Below are 17756 nucleotides of genomic sequence, written 5' to 3'. Positions count from 1 at the left end.
GCTGCCCATCATCGGGCAAACCCTCTCCAAGACAGCTAACTGCGCGACACGTGACAAGCATTGCACGTCCGTAACTACCATTCCGATCTTAGTTTAATGCTGTATGGTTACCGGCGGGCAAGGTCGGGGAGCACGTTTGCGAGCGGAGATCTGCAGGGAGGTTGTCTTTTTTTTATTCTTCTCCAGGGCCACCAAGACGCAGGCGCTGTGATATCGATTGTTTCCCACCCCCCACAGGCTCTTTCGCTCGCCCAGTTGGAGTTAGCCTTGCACATGCGTGCTTTGGCCGTGCTCTTCCGGTAGGTGCAGAGCCTGTGGGCTGGTTTTTGGCTACCTGAGAGAGAGGAGAGCATGTGAAGGCTCCCGATTCCTCCCTTCGTGGGCACACTATCTGGCGGGGATTTTAGGAGTTTACGTGAACCCCAAGTTTAGGCAGCTTTCTGTTAGTTCAGGGGACCGGGCATTAAATAGGCCTTTCTTGAGCAATACTACCCTGTAACTTCACAGGCAGTTTGATTATTGATGGAAGACAAGAAGATCCTTTGATCTGTAGATTTCTTCCACCAAGTCATTTCTATCAGCTTTTAAAAAGAAAAGAAAAACCACACACACACTGCCAGAATTGTGGGAATCGGTTATATTTAAAGAAATGCGGACTGGCTTGTAATTTATGAACTAAAGCAGTGATTGTCAAATTTGGCAATTTTAAGAGGCATGGACTTCAACTCCCAAAATTTTGTGGAGTTGAAGTCCGCACATTTTAAGGTGGCCAAGTCTGAAAAAAACATTGAATAAATTGATGGACTATGGTAGGAAGGTTAATCTCCAAGTACTGTCGTTTGTGCACGCATAAATGGGAAGATTAACAGAGAAATTCTAATGAAAAATAGGGCACTTGTTTTCAGCTAATTTAGAAGATTGCTAAGTACAGTATAAAGCAGTGTTTCTCAACCTTGGCAACTTGAAGATGTCTGGACTTCAACTCCTAGAATTCCCCAGCATGCTGGCTGGGGAATTCTGGGAGTTGAAGTCCAGACATCTTCAAATTGCCAAGGTTGAGAAACACTGGCCATTCTCAACGTGATGGATAGAGTGAGTAGACGTGTACCTACTGTTATGGGATATTGTCCTGCCCTCTTTTGGAAAATATGGACATCTGGAAATTGAGGGACTGTAAGTGCTCTTTATAGTATAGTACTTATAGTATTCTTATGCTGTCAATGGGAATCAGAGTGAGAGTGCTAGGGGCTGCCTTCTATGTTGCTCAAAACAACAGTTTCTGAATTGCATTTCACAAAATGCACTGATTACTCCCTCTGGCTCTTTCTGACTAAGGGTGACTCAGATCTTGACACTTCGATCAGTGATTCATTTAGTCTTGAATGAACAAGAATAATTCAGCAGAGTTCTGGTTTGTACAAGATCACAGACAACTCACATCCTGATTTATTAGTTACATACACTTGTAAGAGAATGCACTCAGTGTGATAGTTATGCTAATCTTCCAGTGATAAGCTAAAATTATGCCGAAGGTAAGCTTACTGCTTAGGTTACATATTCAGTGCAGGAGGTAAGATTACAGAAATTTGGGTTAACCTGGTATTCAATGATCACTCTACTTTTATGGAATTTATTCCATATAAAAATAGGGCAAGTTCTTCCAACTGCTGCCTGGCCTGTTGAGGCCAGTAGGGTTCCCTGTGGCATCACAGATGCTGGCGGTGACTGTGGGTCTGCTCCATTCTTCTTTTTGTGGTAATTGAGACTAGAATTTCTATCACTAAGTGGTTATAAAGTGAAACATTGTGAGACTGCATTGCTTAGCAATGGCAATCCTGGCATACTCTACAGCCCTCGTTAAGCAGGCATTGTGGGTCAGTAAGTGAATTGCTCTGGTTTGAAGTTGGCTTCCAAGAAACACATGTAATAGTTGCTGTTCCCCTGCCCTCCATGTTGTATAGCATCTCCCCTGGCTGAGCTGCTGGATTTCATTTACTAAGCTGGTAATTGAGACTCTGGGGCAACTAATTTTTGGGACATCAATTTAGCAGCTGGTAATGTTCTTTTTCTGTGTCTTGATCAAACTTTAGACTGCCAGAATGAAGTCACCTTGGTTTTGTCATCGGGCAAAAATAAATCATTATCAGTATTATGTTTCTGGCAGTATTCCAACCCTCAACCTATGCAAGGTCCAACAAATAGTATAAGGGAGATCGGATTCTTCAGCCATAATCTCTTTTCATATTATGCCTTGTTCAGTGGTCTCCTTTCTCTATCTTTCAATACGGTTTTGTTCCTGCGTACCCACAATAATGTTTGTTTTTGCCATAAAGATTTTCCTAGATGTGAGTCATCAGGCTTGGGGCAAATGTCCATTCAGAGGATGTTGATGATGTCAAGCTGGTGCTATTGAGTGAGGCAACTTAGGAGTTTGTGGCCACCACGATAACCATAGACCTGTCCGAAGACATCATGAATATCGTGCATAACAGCTCACATACTAGATTTGGATTTTCTCTTGGGGCAGATGAGATATAATCTGATTCTGGAGAACATTATTATTAGTCCATTGTTGTGATCAGATCACTTTCTGAATGTTTTTTACCTGTAGAGATCGACCTGACTGAGATGAGTATTGGACCTGTGTGATTAAACTATGTTGCCTTTTATAGGATTCAGAAGATAGGCAAACTCTGTTGCAGTACCTGCGCCTTTTGGAACAATATCTCCCCCGAGATTCATGCAACTCCCACGCTTATGACGTTTAGCAAATTATTTAAAACCAGGTTGTTCTTTCAGGCCTTGGGTAAAGTGTTTTGGAGTCCTCTTTAGTTATGTTCGAGTGTTTTGTCCTTCCAGTTGGCCGTGATTTCTTTTTTTCTTTTTCTTTTGTAAGCTACACCGTGTCATCAGGGGGGTCAGGCCTTGAAATTGGATTAAAAGAAAATAAGAGTTATTTTTTTCCATGTAGGTAGCTGTTCATTCATTTCTACGTATTTCATCTTTTTTCAGTTACAACCATGGAAATCAGCAGCAGAATTGAGTGTATATTTTTCAGCGAATTCCACCCAACACTGGGGCCTAAAATAACGTATCAGGTGAGTTGTGCAAAAGCTACCTGCCTCATTTGTTATTTTCTGCTCTGATTGGCATCAGTTGTCCAAGATTTTAGATTTTCTCTTTATTATTCATGACTGGAGTTGAAGCCGAGATCTAGGAAAACATTATGTTTGCCATTCATGAGGGCCTTCCTTTTGATGGAATGTCTTTCATCAAGTGTATCAAAGCTTCTTATTTTGCATCTGCTTGTCTATTTTTATTTCTGATTGCGTATTTTATTTTTGCAGTGGTGTGTAAAAAATGTTTTCACCTTTGTTTGAAAAACATGTTGCCATAGCTTAAAAATAGAGTTGCCCTAAAAGTTAAGGTCATTATTTATTGATTTGTTTGTCTATTAATTATTTGCAGCTCTGTCTTGTTCCTGCAGGTTCCAGAGGATTTTATTTCCCGAGAGTTGTTTGATACAGTGCAAGTATATATCATCACCAAACCCGAACTCCAAAGTAAGCTTATCACAGTGTGAGTATTATGCAGGAGCACTGTAAGAAAAACCTTGCTTGAAGAAGAAATACAATTGCTCAGTATTTTGGGTGCTGGAAAGTTAATTGTTTTCTCTCTCTTCTCTCCCCTGCTCTACCAAAATCCAGTACAGCTATGGAAAAAAAGCTAATTGGTTGCCCAGTTTGCATTGAACATAAGAAATACACCCGGAATGCCTTGCATTTCAACCTTGGCTTTGTTTGTGATGCTAGAGCTAAGACCTGTGCACTGGAACCGATTGTGAAGAAATTGGCAGGTTATCTTACTACTCTGGAGGTTAGAAATAGCATAAATATGATATCCTTCATTCCTGCTCTCATATGTGTATAGATTTTTTAAATTATCTTTTATTATACTTCATTTCCACTCATCTCATAAATACAACTCTGGGCAGCTAACAATACATTAAAATCATAAAAAAACCAATATTAATGTGGGTAAAAACCAACAGTGAATGCCAATAATAAACCCAGACAAAAGTATCATCAAAATCCTCTCAGTGCAGCTTCTATTCTCCCAACTTCCAGAATCTGGATCATATTCCAGGTCTTCAGTGCTTTATAAAATGCCAGTAGGATTAGGACAGTCTAACCTTTGGGAAATGATCTTCCAAGCAGACCGCAAGCAGTGTGACAGAAAAGGCAATATAGAAGCACATTTGTCTTCACTCTTTATTTATTTTTTTGTCTAATTGCCAATGGCAAACCTGATATATATATATTTTAGGACCTTTAAGTCCTTGAGTGACACCTGATGAAGTTGTGTGATGAATATGGACTGTCTTAGCTATCTCTTAGCTGATCACAACAGACATTTTACTTCCACTCTGGAGACACTTGCAGGAGATTATGTATTCTTATTAAAACTTGTAAATTATAACCACTTTGTTTTTCTATACCTGCTACTCTATTTCCTGCAGTGGTGGGTTGCACTTACTGTCACTACTGGTTCAGTGATTGCGCGCATGTGCTTGGGCAATCCACTGCCCCTGCAACAACCAGCTGATTGTCAGGGTTCACATAGGCGCCACACACTATGCGTGCATGCGCAATTTGCCTTTTGCCATAAAAACAGGTATAGAGTGCGGGCGGGTGGGCCAAAAGAGCCCCTGTACCGGTTCGCTCTCAGCTGCTCCAAGCCACTACCGGTTCTACTGAAGTGGGCCAAACCGGCAGCAACCCTCTTCTGATTTCCTGCAGCAAAGTTGTACTATTCCAGAAGTATTCTTTAAACATTTATGCTGCTTTCCTGAGTATTTTGTGTGCTGTAAAAGTCAAACAGTTTTTAGCCGATTTCAAGACCACTCATCTACAAATCACGATCTCTTATGCCTATCCTTTCATCACTCTCTGTGGCTGTAATAATGAAATGCATGATACCCTAAGAGCTTAATTCTATTTTTGAGTTTCCATTTTATTATTGCTATGAAAAATATGCTACGGTTTATTTGAACGAAGTTGTATTTTCTTTTAGTGGGGCACACAGTCGATCCATGCTACTGCTCCTAGTAATAGTTTGATTGTAATTGATCGTCAACTCTGCTCTTTCCTAGCTTGAAAGTGGCTTCATTTCCAATGATGAGAGCAAGCAAAAATTGATACCCATCATGACCATTCTACTTGAAGAACTGAATGCTACTGGCAAATGCACTCTGCCTATTGGTATTTTCACCAAGCGTATTGTTACAAAATATATTTTGGAATGGAGCATATTAAAATTCAGGCTTGTGATTCTTGGGCAGATAAGCACATTTAGAAAGAAGGATACTTATTATTTAGTGCTGTCTTCTCCACATCTATATGTCTCAATTTGAACAGGTAAAGTAGATAAAAATATTATTTTGCTCAACAGCAGGAAGAATACTGTACCAATGTTCTTGAGCATACAGTACACTGTAGTTTCTATTTATTTATTGGGTGGTAAGGGAAGAGTCATCTCCCAAAGCAGTATTCTCTAGCCTAGTAAATCCACAGTTCTCAGCCCCTTAGATCAAGGGTCCACAAAGTATGAAAAATTGTTGGATGTTGATTCTTTGAAGGAAGTTCTTAGTATTCATTACAAATATATTCTGGCTCTTATAAATTGACATGACTAAGGAAAAAACTAATTGTCCTTGGGGTTTTGCATAATTTGAATATTCTCTCTAGTACTAAGTGCAACATGTTGTAAAACAATAAGATGAATAGGCTATACTGTAACACTATCCTATTGGTTTGGAGTATCATTCACTTGGGTTATCCGATTACCCACTGGTTTGAAAATTGCTGTACATTCAACATTAAAACTTAATTGGGGTTGTAATGTGAGCGCTCCCATTGCACACCCAGTCCAATTATACCCTATAAAGTAGGGTCTGTTATTGTTGTCCGATGTATTTCAATTCCAGCAGGCCTGTTGTGATAGTATAATCTTGCATTGAGATAAGCATTGCCTTTTTTCATAGATGAATCAAACACCATTCACCTGAAAGTGATTGAGCAACGTCCAGATCCCCCCATTGTACAAGAATATGATGTCCCTGTCTTCACCCAAGATAAAGATGACTTTTTAAATTCTCAGTGGGACCTCACTACTCAACAGGTTAGTGCAAAAAATTAGCCTGAAATAATCCCACCAATGGATTTCATAATAATATCAACATTACAGGGAGAACTTGCCTTCAATTCACACACACACACACACACACACACACACACACACTAACCTCCTGGCGGATTAAAAATCGAAAACAATTTCTCTCCAAGCAGATTGAATGTGTTCTAATTTATTCAGCGGTCCCCATTGTATTGAAAGGGGTTCCAGCTAAATGTTTTCTTGTTTTGAGATTAAGACTGCAATTTTGTGTTCTTAATACTTCTGCATTTATTTAATTGCATATTCAATGAGAATATTATTCATCAGAATTGAGTTTTTTTAAGAAGGGTAGCAGGATTCCATGAACTTTATAAATGGCAAAAAAAGGTTGCAAATCGTGGTCACATGTCCACAGGATGGCTGCAGCTGGTCTTAAAAGCCAACCAACCTCCAAGCAGCTGAAAGGGATCATGTGACAGCATTGTCACATGCAGGAAGGTAATTTCAAGGATGGGTTGTAAGAATATTTTTGGAGATCCATCATAATTGGTCCTTAAGGTCTGACCACATATGTTAAGCAACAACTGTATTTTAGTTATCAATGGCAGGTTAATTGAAACTGAAATTTACTTGAACCTATGCGCTTATTTGTGTGCACATGAAAAGAGTTAAATTCGAGTGAAGCATGTGGATGCAGATATGAATAAGCACACATTCCTTCCTTAAAACTGTGTATTTGCTAAGATCCTTGTTCAGCAAAGAAGCTTGGATAGGGTCAAAGGGGAAAAATGTCAAAGTGAGGCAAGCAGCACTATGGCAATGCAGTACAATCTTTGCCCATATTTTGCATGCATCATAACATTACACATTCAGGAGGGCTAGGGCTTGTGGCGCAGTGCTAAAATGCTGCTTTTGTTATTCTGGTAAAAGCTGTTAAGAGCCTGCAAATGCCCAAAGGACTAGGCTGTACAGGTAACAAATGGTGCCAGATATCAGCACATGCAACACCACTACTGCGTGAGCTACATTGGCGACCTGTATACTTCTGGGTGCAATGCAATTCGAGCCAGTTGTCATCTTTAAAGCCCTACATGGCTTGCGTCTGAATTACCTGAGGAACCACCTTTTTCCAGGAGTCTTACCTATCCACTCTAGCAGATTGGGCACGCTGCAGATCAGCCAAACAATGTTGACTGGTGGAGACTAGAAGTTAGACCTTCTCTGCAATGACTCCTGCTCTGTGGAATATCCTCTCTTCAGAAATTAGAATGGCTCCAATCTTGTTAGCCTTTCATAAAACTGTAAGCGTCAGGCTGTGTTCCTGGGGCTACAGTGCTGAATGGGCTAAGGGCCCGATTGCCTGGCATTATTGTTAACTGTATCTCAGCAGCTGTATTTATTTTGGGTGTTCTTAAGAGGATTTTAGTTAGCATTTTAAAATGCTTTTATTGTTTTAATTGTAGTATATATTTTAATTGCAAGCCTCCCAGAATCATTGAGATGGGTGGCTATAGAAACTAAATAAATAAATCATTTAACCGCCGCCACCACCCAGCTAAGGTTCACACCTGTCCATTCTTATCAATTCTTATCAATTAAAGTGTTGGCAGAAGACCTTTATTTGCCTCTGCCATCCACTTAAGTGTAGCTCACGCGCAACAGTCACATTTCAGCTACATATATTTGATAAACAAACAAATAAACAAAGTGAAAGGGCTTAAGACATGCTTCCACTGAAATCAAATGGTCTTTTATATGGACATTTTCTCATCTTGTTTTGTCTTCCTCGTTTAGCTTATGAGGAAAAAAATTGTTTATGTTTATGCATTTTTAACCTTACATTCCTTGCCTACATCCTCTCTCATATTAGATCCTGCCGTATATTGATGGATTTCGGCATGTTCAGAAAATATCAGCTGAAGCAGATGTGGAACTCAATTTGGCTCGAATCGCTGTCCAAAACCTTTTGTAAGTGCTAGGTGCACAAAAGAAAAAGCTACAGTGAAGGAAAGAGAGTGCTTTACATTACGTTATTGTGATGTGATGTAACACAATGTAACATATAATATTCCAGCAACAACTCTTTAACATCCTCTTTAAGTTAGGTTCTGATTCTTTTTTGATGGATACATACTTTTTCTTGTGTATTGGTCTGATACTGTTTTGAACATAATTTTTAAAAAATCATACATTAAGGCTCTTTTTTTACCTTAATTCTGCAACTTTAATCAGCTTCCTAATAACATTTCCATACTATTCTGTATTTAACTTAACAGCTTTTCTCCACATACAGTAGATTGTAGAAGTGTAAGTGTCATCTAAGATTTATTAGTTAGGCAAGAAGCAGAAATGGCCAGAAATCCTGGATGGAAATACTTTGAGCAGCTGCAGTTGTTTGCTTGAAATTAATTTTGGTAAAGTAGAAACAGGATTTTTCTTTTGGCTTTTTTTTTTCCATATAGAGTCTATTTTTTCCCCTTGTTTGTCCTCACTTTCTGTTCTCTTCTCTTTTCAACATCTTAACCCATTTTGGGGGTATTATTTTTTTTCTGTTGGAATGAGGTAGGGAATTATGTTTATTACACATGCAAGTATTTGGAGTATATTATACATTTCTGCGTGGAAAATATTCGTGTATAAATGAGAATGGTTTGTCTCAATGAAAATCATTTAATTATATTAATAAGAAATATTTTATACCCAATTAATTTTCAATTAGATGTTATTTGATTAATATTGAGCCAGTTTGGTGGTAGTTAAGATACCAGATTAGAAAGAGGAGACTGAGTTCTAGTCTCAGCTAAGGAACAAAGACAGCTAGGTGGCCTTTTGGCCAGTCATTTTCTCTCAACCCCCAAAGAAAATAATGGCAACCCACTTCTGAAATCTTACCAGGAAAACTGCAGAAATTGTCCAGGCAGTCACCAGGAGTCAACATGGATTGAAAAGCACACAGTTTGATTAAGATCTTCCAAACCAGTCATTTTTTCAAAGATTAACTTCTAGAAAGTGTATAAATACATATATGCTCATAAATATAATGTGTATATTATTTTGCAGGGTTCATGGTCTGGTTTCTGCTAGAATTATCCATTTAACTTTTTGATCCAATTTCTGTCCCACCACAATCCATCTCAACGATTCTAGGTTAACAGTATTCAAATATGTTCTATTTTCTGTCAATCCATTTGGAAGAGGGGAGGATCATATTAATTCAAAGGTTACCTTGAATTAATATCACATATCCAATCACTTTTGATAATGGTTTTCCTATAATTTATTACTTTTCTGGATTTATCTTTTTCTCATAATATACATATAGTTTTCTATGTTTGTTACTTTCTAATGGTTTTTCTTTTCATTGTTAGATACTACAATGTAGTCACTCTTGTTTCAATACTTCAGGTGAGTAGAATGTACATACAGTAGGATGAACTGAGATGATAAAATATCAAGTTTATATATTTGCATGATTATGCATGATAAAATGATGCTTTGTAAAGATGGGTTATCTGTCAAAGAACATACAGTAATTGTTAAGGAATTGAACTCGCACCCTAATTGTTTCTCCCATAATCCCTTCCTGCTTCATTTTATAATAATCTGATGAGAAATAAGAGGATATGCATAGACATGTGCATTTATAATCTATTAGAGGCCTAGCAAACTGGTGGCCTGCGGGCCGGATACATCAAGCGCAGGCCACGCCCATCCTGGCTTCACAATAGCAAAAAACATCACAATCCGTTCTGTGACACAATCGAGTTTGACACCCGTGATATATTACATTATTACAGGAAAGAGTGTGGATCTCTGTCTTCTTCAACTCCTGCATCTTTTCCAATTAGGCTTTCGGGAAACCTCAAAACAGAAAATTTGACATTATCTAGTTCAGTGGTGGGTTTCAATTTATTTTATTACCGGTTTGCTTTTGTGCGCACGTGTCTGCGACACTTCTACGCATGCACAGAAGCGTTTGTGCGTGTGGGCGGAGCCTCCCGCCGCCGCCACTACCAGTTTGCCGATCCGGGGCGAACCGGAAGAAACTCACCTCTGATCTAGTTCCATTTTAACAAAAAGAGGAACCCTAGTTGTTATACAGGATATTTTGTGGCTTAAAAACCTGATAGATATTAATGAAATGAGCAGTCCCTGATATTTGAAAACAGTATATCTAAAGTACCAGTACTCAACTGTAAATGGAAAGAATATTATGCTAATTGCCAAAAATGTTAAGAGTTCAGCTACTATCACGATCGAGTTTGACACCCGTGATATAGATCAAGGACTTTTGAGCATCAGAAAAGGGCAAGGGGAGACCTTATTTCTTCTATGTACCAGACCTCCCCAGCTCTCATTCTGTACCAATTAATTATTTTCAGATGAAGGGGAGCCTATTGTTTTTTAACAGGGATAGGGATAGGGAAGAACACACCTCTCTGGTTTTTGTTCTGCTGACAAGAACCCAGCAATGCTGAAGGTCTGTTGGAGACGATGGTAGCAGAGAACTCCCAATAACAGCTAAGATTGATCTGTCCTTTCATCACGAAAAAAAACCTGTGTTTTCTAGCGTTCCAGATTTTAGTCTGCAGGTATGGCAGACGTTTTGTGATCTCAGTGAGAGAGTTTTATAATCCAAAAGGCAAAAGTTTCTTAATTATTACTATAAATTAACATACTATACTATAATGCTACTTGATACTATTTGATTATTTCATGTAATGCTAATATTAACATATGCCACTATGAACTCTGTTGGAATGCTTTTGATGAGTAATTAATGGGAATCTCAGCAGTAGCTAAAATGCTGCAACTCTGCCAGTATTGACCGAAATCTCTTTTTTCCCTCCCACAGTACTCAAATGTTTACTGCACAACTCCCAAAGTTCAGGACCTAGTGGATGATAAATGCTTGCAAGATGAATGTCTCTTATATGTAACAAAACCAGGTAAAAAAGCATGGATGGCTGAACGTGCAGTCCTGTTTGTATCTGTTCAGACTACATCCTTGGGAGTTGAGCTGAACTTAATTTCAGGAAAGTGTGTATTTTCCGCCTAATCCAGAGGAACTAGTATAAAATTGGTCCTTGTCCTCATACTTATCAAGTATGTTCTTCTTGTTAAAATATTTGGGAGAGATTGCATAAAATCAAAGGTTATTAATATAAGCTATTTACTAAGCTATTGTAGCAAATGTTTCCATAAAACAATTATTTCATGACAGTGGTAGTTATATGAATAATGTATAGCAGATAAAATGAATTAGTTTGCTCTTGGCTGACTTTCAGTCCAAAATAAAAATCTCATAGCAATTTAATTGCTGGCATTGTCACTGACTGCAGTGGTTCCATAAACTATATTTGGCAGTACAGATTAATTTGCATCCACCCTTGGAATGTTATTTTTAGTCCTTATTTAGAGTAAATACAATCCACATTGTAATATTGAATCCTGTTCTTATTTAAATTTTAGCTATTTTGATGGTAGACATCATCTTTAGCAGCTTTCCCAATTTTGTTCTTTGACTATTTTCTATAGGACACAAGCGAGCCAGTTTGAGAGATGTTTTCCAGCTCTACTGTGGACTGAGCCCTGGGACAACTGTTCGAGACCTTATTTGCCGCTATACCCTCCAACTCCAGAGAGTGGATGAAAGGTAGGAAAGCTTCCCCTCCCTTCAGAAAACCAATAATTCAGCAACAGTAGCATAGAGCAATCAAAGGCTAAATACCACATAGAGAAAAGGCTAAATCAAAGGCTCAGTACCACATAGAGCAATCAAAGGCTAAATGTGTCTGGTTTCAATCTACCGTATTTTTCGGAGTATAAGACACACCTTTTTTCCTCAAAAGAGAGGCTGAAAATCTGGGTGCGTCTTATACATCGAATACAGCATCTTTTTTGCTTCCTGAAGCCCCGCCCCTTCACCAAAATGGCCGTGCATAGCCTTATGAAGGCTTTCAGAGAACTCCTCGGGGCTGGGGAGGGCAAAAATAAGCAAAAAATGGGCCCTCCCCCCCCCCCCCCAAGCAGCACTCTATAAGCCTCCATAAGGCTATGCATGCAGTTTTTTTGACAAAAAAGGGGCCCGTTTTCATGAAAAACGGGCCATCTTTTGCTTGTTTTTGGCCCACCCCCACCCACCAGGAGCACTCTGCAAGCCCCCCCCCCCCAAGGCTATTCATGCCTTTTATTTGAAAAAAAAACACAGACCAAAACGGACCAAAAACAGGCCGTTTTGGGGAGGTTTGCATAGTGCAAAAACTTTTTTTTTCCTTTCAGAAACTCTTTAACTGATTGATGAGAATTAGATCAAGTGCTGTGCCAGCAGGAACAAAGTTAGGTGCTATAGATTGTCAGCGATTTCCTTCTCCAGCACATGATAAATACACCTGGAAACATCTACCTACCCAGCTACTCACTCTCCCTACTTATCTACTGTATTTCTCTCTCTCTCTCTTTCTATTTCTCTCTCTCTATCCCTCTACCTACCTACCTACCTACACACTCTCTCTCTCTTCCTACCTATCCCTTTATCTACCTACCTATCTACCTACCTAACTATTCTCTCTCTCTCCCTCCCTACCTTCTGTATTTCTCTCTCTTTCTCTCCCTCTCTATCCCTCTCTATCCCTCTATCTACCTACCTACTTTTTTTTAAATTTGCCTCTTCAAAACCTTGGTGCGTCTTACACTCCGGTGCGTCTTATACTCCAAAAATATGGTAATCACTGTTGTCTTGTCTACAAGGCCGAGAACTTTGCTTGAGAGTTGTATGAGAGTATATTCATCAAACTACAATTCCTAGGGCTCGATCTAGACAAATAGAAACAGCACTGTTCAGCTTACTTAAAATGGATATATATTTTCAGAACAAATACATCCTTTTCTTTCTTGCAGCTAAAGGGCTAATCAAAATATGAAGTTCCTTATTTTAATTTGTTTGCTATCCTATTCTTTTCAGTAAACCTGTGTGTAAAACCTGTGTGGTTATTTGATTAGTAGCAGTAGCATTACTTGGTCGTGTAAAATCACATTCTTGATGCATACCATATTTTTGGGAGTATAAGACACACCTTTTTCCCTCAGAAAAGAGGCTGAAAATCTGGGTGCGTCTTATACACTGAATACAGCATTTTGTGCCTCCTGAAACCCCACCCCCTTCACCAAAATGGCCTCTAGGAAGCTTTCAGAGAGCTCCTGGAGACTGGAGAGGGCAGAAATGAGCAAAAAAATGGCCTGTTTTTTGCTCAGTTATAGCCCCCCCAGGAGCACTCTATAAGCTACCTAAAGGCTATCCATGCCCTTTTTTTGACAAAAAATGGATGCGTTTTCGCAAAAAATGGGCCATTTTTTGCTCATTTTGGGGGGGCCACCCCCCAGGAGCACTCTACAAGCCTCCTAAAGGCTATTCATGCCCTTTTTTGAAAAAAAGAGCCCATTTTCATGAAAAACAGGCCCTTTTTGGGAGATTTGCAGAGTGCAAAAACTTTTTTTTTATTTTCCTCTTCAAAACCTTGGTGCATCTTATACTCCAGTACGTCTTATACTCCAAAAAATACGGTAAGTGTCCAGACTTGTCTTAGTATCAACTGTGCAAAGCATTCGTTTGTTCTAAAAAACGTAGAAACTTAAGGATGTCTGGAAAGAGAAATAATTGTCATGATCTGTTTGTGTCTATCAAACATGTAACATGTACCTCATATATTGTTTACCAATTGTGGCAGGCAGAAACTTGATAACTATGTGCCTGTTGGTTGATCTTAAATTGTCCTTTGAGCATTTCCCTCTCCAAATAATTATTTCTACTCATTAAATGTAGTGCATGTATGAAAAAGGTTCTTGTATTCTTACCTCTTTCAATATTTATATCAAAAATTTCCATGCACATGTGGACAATAGCAATCTGTGGTACAGTAGAGAAAGAAAAACAGTCCAAAACAACACATTTCTGTACCAGCAATACATATATAGTACCATTCCTGCTAATCTAAAATTGTTTTTAGCAGCTATCTAAATGGATAGCAAAAAAAAGAAGCACTGCAGTGTCCTAAGAGCCGTGGTGGCTCAGTGGTTAGAATGCAGTATTGCAGGCTAACTCACTGCTTGCTTCAGGAGTTCAAATCTGAGCAGCTCAAGGGTTGACTCAGCCTTTCATCCTTCCAAGGTCTGAGTACCCAAATTGTTGGGGCAATATGCTGACTCTGTAAATGGCGTAGAGAGGGCTCTAAAAGCACTGTGAAGTGGTGCATAAGTCTAAGTGTTACTGCTGTTGTTCTTAAATATTTATGAGCACATTTTTCTCTTGTTTAGAAAATTCATCCAGTTTGGTTTGATGAAGGGTCTTATTCGTCGGCTCCAGAAATATCCTGTAAAAATAGCTCGAGATGAAAGAAGTCATCCAGCTCGACTTTACACTGGCTGCCATAGCTATGATGAAATTTGTTGTAAAACAGGTAAGGAATCATATTCCCTGTATTCATCTACTCAGAACACATAAAGTAACTTATTAATAGATAACAAAGCAGAAACAAAATATTTTTAAAAGTAAACAGGAATAACATTATACCAAACAATTCTACAATCTTTAGATTATTTGGGAAATATAAATCAATTTCCTTATTTTGCCTAAGCAATAGAATTATACTAATGCTCTTTCATCATCATTTTTTTTATTTCTCCCTAGGAATGAGCTATCGGGAATTGGATGAAAGATTAGAGAATGATCCCAATATAATTGTTTGTTGGAAATGAGACTCTTCGAGACATGGGATGATTATTATGCCCTGTTAACTTTTAATTGGGCTGCATGAGACATTGTGGTGGCCCCAGGACTCTTCTGGATCATGAAAAGCAGCATGGCTTGAACTGTGGTAGTCCCTGGAAAAAAAATGTGGAAAATGGATTTGACACTCTTTGATCAGCTGAGATGCAGAACCATGCTTCTTTTTTTGTGGAGGGTGTGTTAAAAGACACACAGGAGCATAAAGAAATTTCAGAAGGCCATGGTGTTGAGCAAGGGATAAAATAGTTTGAAAATAGTTAGGAACTGAAGTGGAAAAATTCCTAGCAGGGAATGCTGTACCATAAATTCTCCCACTTAATCTGCTGCACCTCAGCAGCAGAAAAATCTATTCTGCTTATTACTATCTCATTCTGGATTTCCCCCCTAACTAATAACTATATGCTTCTCTATCATAATATGCCTTCTTTTTTAACAAAAGGGATTTTGATGCCTCATACCCACTTGAAATCCTTTAAGAGTTTTGAAAAAAATCTGCAGATTATAAATAATGGATAATCATGCTGATAAAAAGCACACTCTTTTGGGGAAGTAAAATACTGAAGTAAAACTGTGGAAATAAAGCTGCAGCATAGTTATATTTAATATAATTGGGCTCAATCTATTTACCTTGTATACTTTTCAAATACTGGTTGTGAGAAAGAATGGGTGTTGGTCCTTACCTGATACGCTCATTCTCTGTGACGTGGAGACAGCAGCCAGACTGGGTTGCTCTGTCCAGTAACCAATTGGACTGAGTCTACACTTGTCATCGAGCCCTGGTGACTCCTCTCAGTTTAGACAAAGTAGACTGTAGACTCAAGTGAGAATTGTGAAGCAAAAAAATAACTGCGAAATGCATATTCTCTCCTCCACACAAAAAGTTCAGTTCAGAATGATTTACACTAGGATGGGGCTGGCTGCTGTCTCCACCTCACAGAGAATGAGCGTATCAGGTAAGGACCAACGGCCATTCTCCTATGATCGTGGAGACAGCAGCCAGACTGGGATGTACCAAAGAAAGGGCTATCCACTAGGGTGAGGACAATAGAGTAAAGTTCATTAAGGCACATGTACTTGTTGCAGCACTCTGCAGCCAAAAGCTGCATCAGCCGACACATACATGTCTAATTTGCAGTGGCGTATGAAGGCTGTGGGAGATGTCCATGTGGCTGCCCCGCAAACTTCCTCCAAAGAAGCCTGTGTAGACCACGCCGCCGCCGTTGCCGCACTCCAGGTAGAGTCGGCTGTAATGTTTTGTGGTACCTATAAGGACTGAAGTTCATATGTTAATTTAATGCAGGCTCTGATCCACCGTCCCAGACTCAATGGTGAAACCTTGTTTCCCAAGGATGCCTGGCGAAAAGAGACAAGAGTTTCCGAATGGCATAGCGAAGCCGTGCGGTCGATATAGATTTTAAGAGCTCGACCACCATCTGCACTGGGATCCACAAACCTTGAGTAGTACCTGGGGACTTGGTTGTTGTCCACTGTCACAAACAGGTCTAGACAGGTAGTCTGAACCTGAGCGTGAGTCAATGGAAGAGGTCCGGGTGAACACTCCACTCCTCCTGATCTATTTTGGCTTGACTCAACCAGTTTGCCTGGACGCTTGAAGATCCCGGGATGTGCTCCGCCCTGAGAGATGCTAGATGAGATTCCCCCCAGTGGCATAATAGATTGGCTTCCTGCATCAGGGGCCAGGACCTGGTCCCCCCTGCCTGTTTATGTGTGCCTTAGTAGTGGTGTTGTCGGTCAGGATGAGGATATGATTGTCCTGAACCGTCTGTTGGAAGTGTATCAGGGTGAGGCGGACTGCCCGCAGTTCTAGCCAATTTATGCTGTTTTGGCTTTCATCTAGCAACCACTCACCTGCGCCACCAGGTTCTGCATGTGTGTTCCCCACCCTGTCAAGTTGGTGTCCGTCGTAAGAGTGAGATGGGCCGGCTCTCTGAACAACGTCCCCTGCAAGATTGCTGGGGACTGCCACCAGTTTAGAGACTGGGTGACCTGCCTGGGGGGGAGAACCCTGTGGGGGGAGCAGCTCCTGTTATTTTTCTGATGCGGGAGCATGAACCACTGCAGGGTCCTGCTGTGGGATCTGGCCCACGGTACTACCCCGAAGCAAAACACCATTTTCTCTAATAACTGGGACAGCAATAGAAGGGAGACATTGCGTAGATGCACGACCCTCCTGACTATTTCCCTGAGGCTGAGGATGCAGTCTTAGGAGAGAAACACCCTCTCTGCCACAGTGTCTATGATGACTCCGAGATGAAGAATGCAAATCACGGGTACGAGGTGACTCTTCTTGAGATTCACCCCGAACCCATGGTCCCACAGGGTCTGCTTGAAGGGGCAACCTGGACAACAAGAGAATGTTGTCCAGATAGCAAAGAATTCTGATTGGTGACGATCAGTTGTGGGCAGCTAGGGCCACCAGCATCTTCGTGAAGACCCTGGGGGCGGAGGAGAGGCTGAATAAAAGGGCTCGGTACTGGAAATGCCTTCCCCCATAAGAGAACCAGAGATATCTTTGGTGGTCTGCGAAGATGGGAAGGTGAAGATAAGCTTCGGTCAAGTCTATCGAGATGAGGAAATCATCTTTCCTGACTCCCTGCAGGATAGTGTGGAGGGAGTGCATTTTAAACCGCTGATAAACAATGTGGCAGTTCAATGACTTTAGGTCCAGGATCGCTCTCCAGCTCTCAGAAGCCTTTGGTACCACAAAGAGACGGGAATAAAAACCCTGACCCCTCTGATGGGGAGGGACCGGCTGGATGGCCCGAATCTCTAGTAG

The 17756-nt window shown here is 40.1% G+C and overlaps 1 protein-coding gene across 4 annotated transcripts; it reads left to right on the top strand.

Annotated features, from left to right (window-relative positions):
• The first annotated feature begins 72 nt into the window (after positions 1-72).
• NPRL2 (NPR2 like, GATOR1 complex subunit) lies at positions 73-15540 on the top strand. Of its 4 annotated transcripts, none has more exons than XM_081936775.1 (12): positions 73-299; positions 3013-3098; positions 3488-3579; positions 3708-3876; positions 5153-5261; positions 6044-6180; positions 8045-8142; positions 9543-9579; positions 11030-11123; positions 11713-11830; positions 14488-14630; positions 14861-15540. In XM_081936775.1, the coding sequence occupies exons 2-12, from the start codon at positions 3021-3023 to the stop codon at positions 14926-14928; spliced, it is 1143 nt and encodes a 380-aa protein (XP_081792901.1). In that variant the 5' UTR covers positions 73-299; positions 3013-3020; the 3' UTR covers positions 14929-15540. The 4 variants fall into 4 exon arrangements, with proteins under 4 accessions (XP_081792901.1, XP_081792902.1, XP_081792899.1 ...); XM_081936776.1 differs by having other exon boundaries at positions 3469-3579; XM_081936773.1 differs by having other exon boundaries at positions 82-160.
• The last annotated feature ends 2216 nt before the right edge of the window (positions 15541-17756 follow it).

The sequence above is a fragment of the Natrix helvetica genome (genome assembly GCF_964273705.1).
Source record: "Natrix helvetica genome assembly, chromosome: 1".
NCBI classification, from domain to species: Eukaryota; Metazoa; Chordata; class Lepidosauria; order Squamata; family Natricidae; genus Natrix; species Natrix helvetica.
The sequence above is the reverse complement of the archived record's forward strand: the minus strand, read 5'-3'. Positions and strand labels throughout refer to the sequence as shown.